This window comes from Pristis pectinata, chromosome 7 (assembly GCF_009764475.1).
Source record: "Pristis pectinata isolate sPriPec2 chromosome 7, sPriPec2.1.pri, whole genome shotgun sequence".
NCBI classification, from domain to species: Eukaryota; Metazoa; Chordata; class Chondrichthyes; order Rhinopristiformes; family Pristidae; genus Pristis; species Pristis pectinata.
This window is the reverse complement of record NC_067411.1, coordinates 39,691,279-39,708,236: the sequence shown is the minus strand read 5'-3', so window position 1 is coordinate 39,708,236 and position 16,958 is coordinate 39,691,279. Positions and strand designations below refer to the sequence as shown.

General features: G+C 47.4%; 1 protein-coding gene across 1 annotated transcript in view; it reads right to left on the bottom strand.

The window, feature by feature from the left end:
• Window positions 1-16,958, bottom strand: part of LOC127572724 (cilia- and flagella-associated protein 95-like) — a 35,601-nt gene that overhangs the window by 11,212 nt on the left and 7,431 nt on the right. Inside the window, exon 3 of the mRNA XM_052020272.1 lies at window positions 12,707-12,775. Within this exon, the coding sequence (XP_051876232.1) occupies window positions 12,707-12,775 (69 nt within the window). The remainder of the gene's footprint in view (window positions 1-12,706; window positions 12,776-16,958) is intronic.

Genomic DNA, 16,958 nt, shown 5'->3' with positions numbered 1-16,958 from the left:
TGAGATGCCATGTAGAACCAATGCAATTCTTGTGCTGAGGACTGTTCCACCATGCTGCTGGGTCAAAGGTTTGGGGACTTAAACCAGTCGCTGAAACTGCCCTGCCATCTGGTGAGTATCCCATATACTAGCCCACACTCAGTGAATAGGTGCTCAAATTCATTGTTCATCATTATTATGAGGCAGAAGTGTAATCACAGACATGTGTTCCTCATTTTAATTTACATCAGTAACAGCTTAGATTAATTTAAACGGCATAAGAATATTACTGTAAGCTGACAATTCTCCTCCTTCAGTCCTCTCATCTCCTGTTCCAAAGGCAGTGATTCATGTGTTACTGTTCCATGAATTCTGGTAACCCTCTGTAACCTCACGCACAATGACAATCATGTACTAACAGATGAGGAAAGCTGACATCTATTCTGCACCACAGGGTGAGACACATTGACCAAGTCCAATTGCATGCTTGCTGTTGATTTTGACAGGGAAAGATGAAACTATGATCAGAAGTAGGAACACTGGCTAATTTTCCCCGTGATTAATTAGAGGTATGGATGCCAATTAAAGACACATTGTCATCATGTTCCTTGGACTTTAAGTTAACTTTCAGAGAAATGGAAATAATTTTGGCAGTTAAAAAATCTGCAAGTTCCAAAAAACATTCATTACTTAAAAAGGTTAAGGACTCCCATTCAGTCATTGGGGCCTGTTCCCCCCAACCAAGTACATCATGGTTTATTGCATTTTGACTCCAATCTGCCTGCTTTGGATCCACCTTCATCTAACAAAATATAAATCAATCAAATTCAGCTCAGAAAGTCTCAGTTGACCCAGGGCTCAACATTTTGCTGGCAAGAAGTCCAGATTTCCACTTCACCCCACATGGGGAACAGCTTCCCAATATCACCCTTTGGACAGTCTAGCTTTAACTTAAATTTCCACCCCTTTGTTCTCCATTAACCCTCCTGCCCTCACAAAGAAATAGTTACTCTCTCTATGCTCTATCAAAACCCTTTAATCATCATAAAATCTCATTGGATCACCTGCTGATCTTCAACTCTTGTGTAATACAAGTGTGGTCTTTGTAGTTTGACTTCATGAACTAACCCTGCCAGCCCCAGTGGTGTATCTACGCAGAGCCCACTCCAAGGGAAATAGAACATGCTGTAAACGCTCTACAATTTTTTATGGGCGAGTCCAAATCCAAGGAACATAATACAAATTAAATCTGGTAGGGAATTCAGGGAAAATTTCCCAGGGAAGAGAAAACCAGAGAAGCATTTAAGTAGAACCACATGGGAGAGGCCTGAACAGAAGGATTTACTGATTGTAGGGTGACAATTGTTACTGTTCTGCAGGACAATCTCAAACCGTGATGAGCTAGCATTGGTCCTACACTTAATGAGCATTTAAATCGACCTCTTTTGGCCCAGAACTGGTGGTCAGTGGCGAGGAGCCTGCACTCACTGCTCATCCCTGAAGATCTTGGTCCTTACCTTTCATGATTCCTCAGTCACAAACTTGTAGTCCAGAGCCAGCTTCATCATCCGTGCTGAGGCCCTGCAGGTAGACAGGTCATTCTACAGCATAGTGGCATCATCTGGGCATGAGGCACCACAAACCGGCTGATAGATGGTGACAAAGTTTAACGGATCCAGCAACGCATTCCCCCCCCCCCCCCCCCATTTAGCCAGCTGTCCAAATTATCACAACATTGAAGCCTAGGAAATGGATCAATTAGCACCCTCATTTCAAATCATAAATCATGCATAAAAATAATTTCACATGGAGTTAGATCATGCAAGTCATCATTTCTGGGTAACTAGCTATGGGGCACTGGATATTTATAAGGTGCCATGAATCACTCAAGAACAGCTTCTACCCAGTGCTGTAAGACTTCTGAACCAATCATATCTTTCACACTCCCTTCCCAGTGGTGCTGCCATGTTCTTGGACTCAATTCTCCCTCTCTCGGTTATTCCATTATTGTCACTTCAGCATTTATTTTTGCACTACTTCAGATTGCACAACAATCATTGAACCATTCTGCTGCCTTTCGTTCATTGATATACTTATTGTTTTTATTATTACCATTTACACAGTTTAGTCTGTGAGCTTCATGAAAGTAAGGAATTTCATTGCATGCTGGTGTATATGACAATAAACTAATCTAATCTAATCATCAGCAGAAATGTACACCACCACAATTTGTAACTCATGGTCTGGTATATCCTTCATTCTACCATTATTATTCGCCAAGGGATCAATAATGCAGATGGGCATGCAGCTGCATGCTAAACAGCATGCACAACCAATGAATCAGGTTGAAGCTCTGCACTCCTATTGCACCTAGTCGTGGATGGTGGTGGACAATTGAACAACCAGTGGGAGGAGGGGGCGCCAAGAATATCCCCAGCTTCAACGATGGCAGGATCCAGCATGTGAGGGATAGAGACAAGGCCTAACCAGTTGCAATCATACCCAGTCAGAAGTGGCGAGTGAGTGATTGGTCTCGGTTTCCTGCTGAGATCCCCCACCATCACAGAAACCAGTCTTCAATCAATTCGATTCACTTTTACCTGGCTGGCAGGGGAGAGACTGTGATCAAAAAGGCGGTTCTCCCAGGACGAATTTGTGGCGGATCGTGGCAGATCTCTGCAGACACCAACACTGAGCAGATGATATCGAGGACTCTTCGTGATCAAGCAGCCGCCTGATGAGAGCTTAACCTGCTGACACAGAGGAAGATCCTAATGCTGACTGGGAAACCAGTCTAACTCCTCTGTTCAGCAACCACATCAGGAAGGCGGCAGCGACGAGCGCTTCGGGAGGAGGAATCCACAATACCATCAGAGTGACGGTGGAGGACCTCAGCAATGGGAACCCTTTCACAAGGGACCTCTTCATCAGGAAGGTCTTGCTGGATACGTGCAAGTTCGAGGCGAAGGATATCTACTGCCTCCAGGACTTTACGGGTAACGGGTACTTCGACGTTACCCTCAAGTACCCGGTGGGATGGCAGAAGCTGCTGGAGGACTTTCGGGAGAAGGGGAACGAAGCTCCGCTGTCACTGCTGAAGGTGCAGCCTCTCTTCACCCTTCCCACCCAGAAGGAACGTGTGGTAACTGTACACATGTTTAACCCACATGTGCCCGTGGTGGATGTCCTCACCTTCCTGGCTCGGTACGTTGATGGAGCAGGGAGCTGCGTCGACATCAAGGACCTGTTTGGGATCTGGACCAGCAAGCGCCAGGTGAAGGTCAAGTTGAGAGTTGACGCAAACGGATCCATCACCCACCCCCCCTCAGCATTTGCCATCGGAGGGAACCGTGGATACATGGTGTACACAGGACAACCCAGGGTGTGTCGCAACTGCAACAAACCCGGACACGTGGCGGCCCAGTGCAGTGCAGTCATCTGCAAGAACTGCAAGCAGGAAGGTCACCACACAAAGGATTGTCAAGAAAGCAAACGTTGCAACCTGTGTGGGGAAGCAGGCCACCTCTATGAGGCCTGCCCAAAACAGGCCTGTACCTACGCACAGGCAATAAGAGGGAGTGTCAGCACCAACACCCCAGGGGACACTGACACACCCCCCACCAGCGCGGGGGCCTCAGAAGAGACCGAGACCAGAGGGGGTGAGGACAGCCCGACTGCCTCGAGCTCCCAACCCCCAGCCGTGAACTCCCAGCCCCCTCCCCAAGAGGAGGAGTCAATGGAAGAGGGACTGGGGGAGGGACAGGAAAGGGAATGGCAGACTGTGAAGAGGAAGAAGGCACAAAAGACACCACCCAAGAGACAATGGGCCACAGAAAACCAGGGTACTGGAAAGAAAAGAGTAATGCAACAGGTGGACACCAGCAACCTCTCCTCGTCAGAGGATGAAAGCAACAGCAGGAGCTGACGACGGAGGCAGAGGAAGCAGCAAAATGGAGGAGAGAACATGGAAGAGAACCAACAGACAGGAACAAGTGAAGGAACAACCCTGCCTGCTGACCCCCAGCTCAGGAAGACCAGAAGCAGCACAGAGGCCATCGCCCCCCAGCTCTGGGAGACCGGGAGCAGCACAGAGGCCGTCGCCCCCCAGCTCTGGGAGACCGGGAGCAGCACAGAGGCCGTCGCCCCCCAGCTCTGGGAGACCGGGAGCAGCACAGAGGCCGTCGCCCCCCAGCTCTGGGAGACCGGGAGCAGCACAGAGGCCGTCGCCCCCCAGCTCTGGGAGACCGGGAGCAGCACAGAGGCTGTCGCCCCCCAGCTCTGGGAGACCGGGAGCAGCACAGAGGCCATCGCCCCCCAGCTCTGGGAGACCGGGAGCAGCACAGAGGCCATCGCCCCCCAGCTCTGGGAGACCGGGAGCAGCACAGAAGCTGTCGCCCCCCCCCAGCTCTGGGAGACCGGGAGCAGCACAGAGGCCATCGCCCCCCAGCTCTGGGAGACCGGGAGCAGCACAGAGGCCATCGCCCCCCAGCTCTGGGAGACCGGGAGCAGCACAGAGGCCATCGCCCCCCAGCTCTGGGAGACCGGGAGCAGGGAGAGGAAAGATTCTGGACCACCAGTGAAAGGAACAGGGGCACAGGCAGATCCCCCCCCCCCAGCGGCACCACCAGCCCCACCACAAGGGACCCCACACCCAGAGGGAGACCACTCCCAATATCTAAGCCCAGAATCGGTGAGGCAGTTCACCAAAGCTGTGGGCATGAGGGCCCAGGACAAATGAAAATGGACTGTGTAACTGGAACTGAACTCCAAAAGAGCCATGGAGATAAAACTGGCATCTCTAAATGTGCGCAGTGTGAAGAGCACCGCGCGATGTGTTAACGCCTTGCAGTTCCTCACCAAGGTAAAGGCAGATGTGACTTTCTTACAAGAGTGCGGGCTACCACACCTCCGCAACTATCGGAGGTGGTCGCGATGGTGGTCCCACAGACTGTCAGTATGGTCGGGGGGCAATGATTGTTGCGTTTCTGGCCTGGGGATTCTGATATGGTGGTGCAACTTCTCAATCACCGGTCAGAGAGGTGGTGGGGGGAGCGGCTCCTCGTGGCAGATGTGATGTACCAGAACACTCCGCTCCGGTTAATTAATGTGTATGCCTCACCCGTGTGGAGCGAGCGGCTGGCCGTCCTCCAGCAGCTCCCACCACTGCTGGCGATGTCCCGGCCGGTTGTTCTGGCCGGTGACTTCAACTGCATCATCGGTGCGACTGGATGATCCAGCAGTGCCAACAGCAGACTGGATGGCACTTCCAGACTCCTGATGGAAACGGTAAAGGATGCCAAGTTGTGCGACGCCTTCAGCAGCCCTGCAGGCGGAGCACAGCCGCAATACACCAGGATGAGTTCGGACAGCTCAGCCTGGTCCCGGATCGACTTCCTGTTCATGTCGGAGCCAATCACGTCAGATCCACTGACGTCACGCCAGTGTTATTCTCTGACCACCGTCTCCTTCGGGCCTCCTGTCACCTATAGGAGGACCAGAAGGCAGGCAGGGGAACATGGAAGTTGAACGTCAAGCTGCTGACCCCAGAGAGCATGGAGGAACTAAAGAGGGATTACGCAGGTTGGAGAACCGTGAAACCCCTCTTTGACTCCCCTGTGCAGTGGTGGGAAACAACAAAGGAGAACACCAAGAGGTTCTTCATCCGCAGAGGGGTCCAGAAAGCAAGACAGAGTCAGAGGGGACTGTGCCAACTCCAGACAGACCTGCAGCAACTCCTCCTTCTGCAGTCGAGGGGGGTGAATGTGAGGGAGGAATTCTGAGAGGCAAAGAGCCGGCAAGCCCAGCTCCACGCCTCCGAATCCTCCAAGATTATCTTCCGATCCAGGGTTCGCTCCGTGGAGCAGGATGAGACGTGCTCACATTTCTTCTTCCAAAAGGTGCACAGGGGGAGCTCTGTGATCCACAGCCTTAAGGAAGAGGACGGCTCAGTAGCATCCTTGCAGACGGACATAGTAAGGATCTGCAGATCCTTCTATGCCAGTCTGTACGACAAAAAGGCCACAGACAGCACCACCTCCCAGAACTTCCCGTCCTCTACCACGGAGGTCTTAGATGACAGCAAGCGGGAGAGTCTGGACCAACCACTGACCCTGGAGGAGCTGATTGGCTCCGTCCATTCCTTTGATTCGAATAAAACTCCCAGAAGCGACGGCTTACTGGTGGAGTTGTACTCGGCTCTGTGGGACTGGATGGGCCTGGACCTGCTGGAAGTGTACAATGCTATGCTTCGGTCTGGCAGGATGTCAGAATCTATGAGGAAGGGCACCATTACCCTCATCTACAAGCAGAAGGGGGAGAGGGCGGACATCAGAAATTGGAGACCCATCTCACTGTTGAATGTGGACTATAAGATCCTGTCCAAGGCCATCACCAACAGGGTCAGGTCTGCTCTGGGACAGGTGATCCACCTGGATCAAACCTGTGCTGTACCTGGCAGGAAGATCTTTGACAGCCTCGTGCTGCTCAGGGATAGCATCGCCTACATACAGGACAGAGGGGTGAACATCTGCCTGGTCAGCTTGGACCAGGAGAAGGCCTTCGACAGGGTATCACACACGTATATGCTGGACGTGCGCTCCAAAATGGGCTTTGGGGAGGGAATCAGGAACTGGATCCAACTGCTCTACACAGTGCAGTCCAAATCAACGGGTGGGAAACAGACAGCTTCCCCATCAAGTCTGGAGTCAGGCAGGGCCGCCCTCTCTCCCGTCTTGTTCGTGTGTGTATAGAACGCTTTGCCGAAGCCATCAGGAAGGATGAGAGCATCAGAGGGGTGACGTTGCCAGGCAGTGAGGTCACCCAGATGAAAACCCCCCTGTACATGGACGACGTCGCCGTCTTCTGCTTGGACCCAAGGTCAGTTCACAGATTGACCAGCATCTGCAACCAGTCTGAGTTGGCATCAGGGGCCAGAGTCAACCACGCGAAGAGCGAGGCCATGCTCTTCGGCAACTGGCCTGACTGATCCATCGTCCCCTTCACTGTCAGGCCTGACTATCTGAAAGTGCTGGGGATCTGGTTCGGAGGGGCTGGGGCGTGCAACAAAAATTGGCGGGAGCGGATTGGGAAGGTGAAGCAGAAACTGGGACTGTGGGAACGGCGCTCCCTATCGATAACTGGGAAGAACCTGGTCATCAGGTGTGAGGTGCTCTCAGGGCTGCTGTACTTGGCGCAGGTGTGGCCTGTTCCTCGCTCATCTGGCTTGGGAATCACCCGTGCCGTCTTCCGGTTCATCTGGGGATCCAAGATGGAGCGGGTCCGACGGGCCACCATGCACAAGTCCCTGGACGATGGGGGTAAAGGTGTCCCCAATGTCGCCCTCATGCTGATGACCACCTTCGTCTGTGGCTGCATCAGGCTGTGCGTGGAACCCAAGTACGTGGGCACCAAGTGTCACTACGTACCGAGGTTCTACCTGTCCCGGCTGTTGCGAAGGATGGGCCTGGCCCCATGGCCACACAATGTCCCAGTCAGCTGGACGCTGCCGCGCGACCTGTCCTTCATGGAAAAATTCTTCCAGACCAATACCTTTGACCACAAGTCCATCAGGCAGTGGTCAGCACGGAACATCCTGCAGGCACTGCAGGACAAGGACTCAATGGATACTGTGGGGTGGTTCCCTGAGCAGACTGTCCAGACCATCTAGCAGAATGTCTCATTGCCAGAACTCACCAACAAGCACCAAGACCTCGCTTGGCTGGCGGTGAGAGGGGCCGTCCCAGTCAGATCCTTCCTGTATGGTTGGAACCTCACTCCCAGCATGCGCTGCCCCCGGGAGGATTGCGCTGGGGACGAGACGGTCGCCCACCTCTTTGCGGGCTGTAGGTTTGTGAGGAGGGTGTGGCAAAAGATGCAAGCATCCTTGTCATGGTTCATCCCCAGCAGCAGCGTAACAGAGGATTCTCTGATCTACGGGCTGTTCCTGGGGACACACACAGAGACGGACATCAACTGTTGCTGGAAGGTCATCAACTCGGTGAAAGACGCTCTTTAGTCTGCCCGAAACCTGTTGGTCTTCCAGCACTGCGAGATGTCCGTAGGGGAATACTGCTGGCTGGCACATTCCAGGCTGCAGAAGTACATGCTGAGGGACTCACTAAAGCTGTGTGCAGCCAACGCAAAGGCTCGGTGGGGAAGGACTACAGTTTAGGGTTCTTCAGCCACTGCAGGGGGAGGGGCGGGGATGGTCGAGAAAGCCCCTAAATGTTGTAAATACGGAACCGGGTAGCTTCCAGGGAGCCACACGTGTGGCATTGGTGCTGTTTTTTATATATATATATATAAAAAGGTAACACTAATGAATGACCTGTACAAGAATGTAAAGGTTTGCACTGTTTTGTAATTGTATATAGTTTGTCTTTTATTATGAATAAAGTTTATTTTGAATTTAAAAAAACTTTGATATAAGAAATGGCTGACAGCACTGATTACCACAAAGGGTATGGGGCTAGCAAATAGCCCAGCCATAGTACTGAAAACCTGTGCTCCAGAATTATCTGTGATTCCAGCCAAGCTGTTTCACTACAGTTACAACACTGGCATCTACCCAACAATGTGGAAAATTGCCCCAGATATGTCCTGTTCATAAAAAGCAAAACAAATTCAACCCAGTTAATTACCATCCAATCAGTCTGCTCTTAATCATAGGTAAAGTGAAAGAAGGTGTCATTGACAGTGCTATCTGGAAGCACTTGCTCACCAATAATCTACTTACTGATGCCTCATTTGAGTTTCTCCAGGTTCACTATGCCCCCACCTCATCACTGCCTTGGTCCAAACATGAACCAAAGAGCTGAATTCTCAAGGTTAGGTAAGAGCGACAGCCCTTGACATCAAGGCACCATTTGACCCGAGTGTGGCTTCATGGAGCTCTGGTAAAACAGAGGTCGTTGGGCATCAAGGGAAAACGCTCCCTTGCTTGAAGTCTTGATGCTTGTTATGGTGGTTAGGGAGACATCCCAGCCCCAGGAGTTCCCCAGGCCAATGTCTTAAGCTCAACTATCATATGACAATAATAAACCAATTTACCAATTCAGTTGCTTCGTCTATGATCTTCTTTCATCATTAGGTAAAGAGTATGGATGTTCACTGATAATCACACAATGTTCAATTCCATTCGCAACACCTGCGCAATTGAAACAATTCCACCACCATCAATGTCCTAAAATGGCCATCATTAACTTGAAACTGGGCCTGACACATTAATACTGTGGCTACTTGAACAGATCAGAGGCTGCGGTGAGTGACCCACTCCCCAACGCCTTTCCAACAGCTGCAAGATACAAGTCAAGTGTATAATGGAATACTCACCACTTGGCTGGATGAGTGCAGTTCCAACAACTCTCAAGAGATTCAACACCATCCAAGACAAAGCATTCTAAGTAAGTGGCACTCCATCTGCTACTCTAAACATTAATTCCCTCCACAGTGGCTCACAGTGGCTGCTGCGTGTACAATCTACAAAATGCACTGCAATTCCCTGTCTAGGCTAATCTGACAGACCCTTCCAAACCCACGACCTCCACCACCAGGACAAGGGCTGCAGGAGCATGGGAACACCACCACTCCATGCTATGCACCATCCTGATTTGGAAATATATCTCCAGTCCTTCATCATCTCTGGGTTTGTATCTTGGAACTCACTACCCAACAACACTGCATGACCTTCACCAGAAGGACTACATCACCACGTTCTCAGCGGCAAATAGGGTTGGGCATTAAATGTTGGATTTGCCAGCCATGACAGATTCTGAAAACGTAGAAAGTTCAGGATTATAGAAATTTCCTTGCTGGTTGCTTCACCACTGATTGCAGCCTTATTATATACACTACATCAAAGTACAGGTTCTGATCTACCACCCTTTGGTGATTCTCTGCAAATCACAGTGGCATGGAGCCACTCACAGCATGGGACTCATTTGGAGCATGTGAGGACAGAGCCCCACACACAGACAAGATCACCATATCCCCTCCCCTCCCACCTCCATGGCAGTGTTTTATGCAGCTAGGCTGTGGCTGTCATGAGTAGAATTCCTTCCCAGTGATCAGCACAGCAAAGGCAAGACACACCGTGAGCCCTTCACCCAGTTCCCAACAGGATCCACACAGATCCCATTTTCATGCATGATTCTCTGTGTAACCAGTGTGCTGTTTTAATCTATTTTTGGCCAATTTCAAAACATTTCTGTAGGCAATCCATTCGGGGTTGGCATTATGGTGAATCTATTTCTCATATTTCCTTATGACATAGAAAAAGGCTATTCAGCCCAACAAGTCTATACCAGCACTCAGAGCAATCCCATTTCTCCACCAACCTATTCTCTCTCAGATGCCTATTCTCCCTTCTGATTCTCCTACCATCCACCTTCACCAGGGGTACTTTACAGTGGCCAATTAACCCGCCAACCAGCACATCTTTGGGATGTGGGAGGAAATCAGAGCACCTGGGAGGAACCCAAGCAATCATGGAGAATGTGCAAACTCCACATAAGAGCACCAGAGGTCAGGATTGAAGCTGGGTCACTGAAGCTGTGAGGCAGCAGCCCTACCTACTGAACCACTATGCTGCGATTAAAAACTATTAAAATGTATTCAAACTGTTAAAACCCAAAAGCATTTAAAACGTATAAGTACATTTAAAAAATTAAAAAGTTTAAATCAACTATTACTTATCTAAGCATCTCACAGGTATTTCTCTCTGTTGAAATCAGTGGAAATGCAGTTCTTGAATGGGCAATCTATCCTAGTGCTGTTTGTCTGTGCAGATACTCTACCAAATGTGAGGGATCGCTACAAAGCCAGGCTTCAGCCTTAGCATGCAGCTGGGAAAACAAACACAACAGCCAATGGCGACTTTGGGATCAGCATCTGCATCAACTTGGTGAAAGGCAGCCTTTGGTCTGCCCGAAACTTGGTCTTCCTGTACAATGAGATGTCTGTAAGGGAAAGCTGCTGCCTGGCACATGCTGAGGGACACACTAAAGCTCAGTGTATCCAACACAAAGCGTTTGTTGGTAAGGATTTCAACCTAAGGTCCTGCTGCCACTTGACTCTGAGGGGTTGGGCCCTGTGTAACAGCCTTGCCAACACCTGAAGTGTGTGTTGTCTAAAGAGGCCACGTTAGAGGCATTGGCGCTTTGTACATAGAATGTATTAACCTGATGACACTACGAATGTATAGACCTCACAACACTATGAATGTATAGATTGGATGACACTATGAAATGTAAAGAAAGCGCCACATTGTTTTTGTATTTCTTGTAAATATTTTTATGAATAGAGTTTATTTTTGAAATAACTTTTTTTAAAAAATATGCATAGAACCCATAAAGTTAGCTCGGTCACACTGAGTAATGTTAATGAACATTGATGGTTTTGTGGACACTTCTTGCCAAATCCAGGCCATTATCAGTATACAGTGTGGCTCCCTCCACTCTAGATCGACAGATAACATTGCACCCACAGCGGCCACTGTGCTTGAAAGGCAGGGTTGCCATGGGGAAGGCTGTAGGGGCCCATGACACGTTACCTCATCAGTCATCAGTGCTGGTTTCCCATGCTCAACCCACCAGTTTTAAGCAACATTGACAGAAAAAATACTTTTAACTGCCAAAATAAATTAGTACTCGGAGCTCACTCAATTCCTAGTGGGTCTCATGGCCTCCAGTTCAGTGAGGATGGGCCCAGAACAAGGCCTCACCACAAAGGCTGATGAGCCAGACCCCAATCTTTAAAAGATGCCTAGGGTCCCACTTCATCATTTTGAACAGCTGGTCATCCTACATAGTGAGCAAAGACCAAGAGGGGTGAGAGGATAAATAGCTTCATAGAACCAGTAAGGCTGAAAGCGCTGGAAAATTCAGTGCAATTCTATGCCAGAAGGAAGCAACAGAAATGGACTTAAAAGGGTCAAGGGAAATTAATTTTAGCATTTGAGCCATCACCGGGAGCCTATGAGAAACCATCTGCTCATTGTCTCAAATGACCAGCATAGCATCAAAAAGAAATTACAAAGTAGACTCAAAGATCAATACTTTTCAAGGCATAATATTAAAATGCATACGCTAAACTAAATGAAATAAGTACCATTTGCTAATATTGTGAGTTTCGTGCATTTTTTTAGTTTAATCTGCTCTGGGATTTAAAGATGTCCGTGAATTGGTTAATGCAGGGAAGCAATATTTCCATATTGTTTTACATCGATGAATTTCATAAGATTTATGGTGCAGAAACAATCCTTTTGGTACTTATTCTCCACATGAGCCTTCTCCCATCCTTCTTCACATCACCCTTTTGAATATTTATTGATTGCTTTGTACATATGGCTCAAAAGTGGAAACATCTTCTCTATAACTAACCCACTGCATTGCTCTAAAATTTTACATATTTCTATTAGGCTGCTTATCAGTCTGCTCCTTCCTATATTTAATTCAGCCTGGAACTTATATTTCTAGTATCCTTGCCTGCAATATGGTACCTCACGTCACAGCATGAAACATCACAGGAGTGATCTTCCCACACCCATATAGCAGGTCGTTAAGGAATAGGAATCTTAATATCCTTTGTATATACATATTTTATTATGAAAAAGTTTACTTTTGAAATAACAAAATTATCTTTTGTGTTAAGTTGTTGTCACTGGTCATTCCCTTTGCCAAGTGAATTGCACAAGTACTTTTTAGTAATGAACTGGAATATCGGTACTCACATTTTGAAGTGGTCTGGATGGTGCCTTGGTATAGCATTATAATGATTTGTTTCAGGACAGCCAGAAGTTCTAAAGTTGAAAAAGAAATTTGTACTCTTTAATGAACACTACAAACAAAACTCGCCCCATTCATACTCACATCATTGCTATCAACAACAGTCACTTGTCAAGTATTCACAGCCACTTCAATGCCTCAAGGCCACATGACTAACTCGCTGAGTCCCACTTCCAGAGGCAATCTGCCCCAATTGCTAAATTGTTAACCATGCTTCTTCGAATTGGTGGGAATACTCTGTAATCTACAGAATGTAATTCTGAACCAATTTTCTTGTGCAGTAAAGAGCTGATTCAATCGAATTACAGTTAGTCAATTTTCACATTAGCATGGTATTTATCAATGACATGAATTTGAATATAGGTGATGTTATTAAGAAGTCTTCAGGTGATACAAAACATGGCTATCTACTTGATAGGAAGAAAACAGTGAACTGCAGGAAGGTGAAGTGGGAAGAAAAGTGGTGACTAGAATTCATCTGGAGAATTGTGAAATATTAATTTTGGAAGGGCAAAGAAGGCTAAGGGAATCTGCAACAAATAGTAGGAAGCTGAGGACTGTAGAAGAACAGTGGGATCTTGGAGTGTGTGTGGGGACAGACAGATAAGCTGGTTAAGAAAGCAGAATGAATATTTGTTTTTATTGCTAACTCAGACTATAAGGGTAGAGTAATATATATAACTGGATACTAAGGATACTAAGAGTTTTTTTAAATACATAAGGTGTAAAAGAGAGACACGGGTTGATATAGGACCAATTGATAATGGTGCAGGAGCTATTATAATGGATGATAGAGAGATGGCAGAGGAATTGAATGAATATTTTGCATCGGTCTTCACCGTGGAGGACATCAGCAATGTGCCGGTTAGTCAGGAGTCTCACGAAATGGAATTGAGTTCAGTTAAGATTACTATGGAGAAGGTGCTAGGAAAACTAAATGGGCTAAAGACTGATAAGTCTCCCGGGTTCTGAAGGAGGTGGCTTTAGAGATAGCGGAGGCATTGGCGATAATTTTCCAGAAATCGATAGATTCCGGCGTGGTTCCGGAGGACTGGAGGGTCGCAAATGTAGTTCCGTTGTATAAGAAAGGAGGGAGGCAGCATAAAGGAAATTACAGACCTATTAGTCCGACGTCAGTGGTGGGAAAGTTATTGGAATCTATCCTCAAGGATGGGGTTATGGAATACCTAGAGGTGCAAGGCAAGATAGGTCCTAGCCAACATGGTTTCGTGAAGGGAAGATCCTGCCTGACCAACCTATTGGAGTTTTTTGAAGAAATCACAGGTAGGGTGGATAAGGGAGAGGCGGTAGATGTTGTGTATTTAGACTTTCAAAAGGCCTTCGATAAGGTGCCTCACAAAAGACTGATTAATAAGATGAGAGGTCATGGAATTACGGGTAGGATAACAAAATGGGTGGAGCATTGGCTGGTTGACAGGAAGCGAAGAGTGGAAATAAAAGGATCTCGTTCTGGTTGGTTACCGGTTACTAGCGGTGTGCCGCAGGGGTCGGTGTTGGGACCGCTCCTTTTTACCTTGTACATTAACGATTTGGATGATGGAATAAATGGTTTCGTGGCTAAGTTTGCGGATGACACCAAGATAGGGGGAGGAGTAGGGAGTATTGAAGAGATAGGAAGGTTGCAGAGGGACCTAGACAGTTTAGGAGAATGGGCAAGGAAATGGTAGATGAGATTCAATGTAGAGAAATGTGCAGTTGTACACTTTGGAAGCAGAAATAAGCAGGCAGATTATTATCTAGGAGGAGAGAAAATCCAAAGCACGGAAGTACAAAGGGACTTGGGGGTACTCGTGCAGGATACCTTAAAGGTTAACCACCAGGTCGGATCGGTGGTAAAGAAAGCGAATGCTATGTTGGCATTCATTTCGAGAGGTATAGTGTATAAAAGTAAGGAAGTGTTGATGAGGCTCTACGGGGCACTAGTGAGGCCTCATTTGGAATGTTGTGTGCAGTTTTGGGCCCCACATCTTAGGAAGGATGTGTTGACGTTGGAGAGGGTTCAGAGGAGATTTACGAGGATGATTCCAGGAATGAAAGGGCTTACGTATGAGGAGCGTTTGTCGGCTCTTGGACTGTACTCACTGGAGTACAGAAGAATGAGAGGGGACCTCATAACAACATTTAAAATATTGATAGGAAAGGACAGAGTAAATGTGGCTAGGCTGTTTCCCTTGGTGGGTGAGTCCAGGACCAGAGGGCACAACCTTAGAATTAGAAGGTACAGTTTCAAGACAGAGATGAGGAAAAATTTCTTTAGCCAGAGGGTGGTGAATTTGTGGAACTCCTTGCCACGTACAGCAGTGGAGGCCAGATCAGTGGGGGCATTCAAGGAGGAGATAGATAGATATCTAAATAGTCAGGATATCAAGGGATATGGGGATAAGGCCGGAAATTGGGATTAGAATAGTTTTTTTTTCTTCCCCCATTCCCCATTTCTCATTTCTATTTCCCTTTCCCTGGAACAGACTCGATGGGCCGAATGGCCTGCTTCTGCTCCCTTGTCTTGTGATCTTGTGAACTGTATAAGACACTAATTTGGCCAAAGTTAATGTTCAGATGTGTCACCATGTTAGTGAAAAGATGGGATTTATGGGGATGGTGCGAAGACTGGAGAATTTAAGATGCAAGAAGAGATTGGTTAGACTGGGTTTGTTCTCCTTTAGAGCAGAGGAGGTTAAAAGGGAGATTAAGTTGAGATGTATAGAATTCAGAGGCTTATATAAAGTGAACAGGAAGATCTGTTTCCATCATTAGAGGGGTCAATAATTAGGGTACAAAGATTAAAGGTAATTGGTAGAAAGGTACATGGGCTGTAGGGCCTATTTCTGTGTTGTATGACTCTATGACTATGAAGGCTATAACTACAAAAACATGAATCATGTTTCATCCCTGTGCAGTGGGAGACGAGGAGTATGTGTGATAAGGCCAAACAAGCTCGGGATGTATTTGCGTCCACATGATCTGAATAAGGTACTGAAAAGGAACCATTATCAGATGAAGATAAATGAAGAAACTCAGAGCAAAAATCTTTAGTGTGCTCAATATCGAGACTAGACTTTGACAGGTAGAACTCCACACTGGGAGTTTGTTTCCAGTGACTTTCCACACATCTCTGGGGAGATATCATGGTTGAGGATGCGCTTGGCATCAGCACCCCATCCAAAAAGTATCATGAAGTCTGAGTTGGACTCTTGATGCACTTGTTGACATAAGGACCAATGTGGATGGTATTCTTGCTTTGGGGAAGAACAGGCTGTTGCAGAGGCAGAGATGGACTATTTCAGAAAGATGGGAACTTTAATTAACTTTGTAAAGAGAAGCACTTGAAGTGCCATCTGCAGAAACTAAATAAAAAAAAGGAATTGCAGATACTGGAAATCTGAAATAGAGTTATAGAGTTTTACAGCACAGAAACAGGCCCTTCAGCCCAACTTGTTCATGCCGACTGCGATGCCTATCTACGCTAATCTTACTCGCTAGCCTTAGGCCCATATCCCTCTGTTCCTTTCCTATCCAAGTACCTGTCCAAATGCCTTATAAACATTAAAATTGTATCTGCCTCAACCACTTCCCCTGGCAGCTCATACCATATTGTTGCCCCTTAGATCTCCTTTAAATTTCTCCTCGTTTTAGACACCCCCACCCTAGGAAAAATAGTCTATCTACCCTGTCTATATCCCTCATAATTTCATAAACCTCTATGAGGTCACCCCTCAGCCTCCAGTGAGAAAATAAACAGCCTTTCCAACTCTCCTTATAACCACAGCCCTCCATTCCAGACAATATCCTGATGTATCTCTTCTGCACTCTCTCTATTGCTATGAAATCCTTCCTGCAGTGTGATGACCAGAACTGTACACAAGACTCGAAGTGCAGCCTGACCAATGTTTTGTACAGCTGCAACATGACATCCCAACTCTTCTACTTAATACCTCAGCCTATGAAGGCAAGCATGCCAAATGCCTTCTTTATTATCCTATCCACCTGTGTCACTGCTGTCAGGGAACAATGAACTTGCACCCAAAGGTCCCTCTAATGTCTCTGCCATTTACTGTACATGTTCTCCTAGTATTTGATGATCAAAAATTCATAACCTCACACTTGTCTGGATTAAATTCCATTTTCCACCGCTCTGCCCAACCTTCCAACTGATCTACTATACGTCCCTTCGTTATC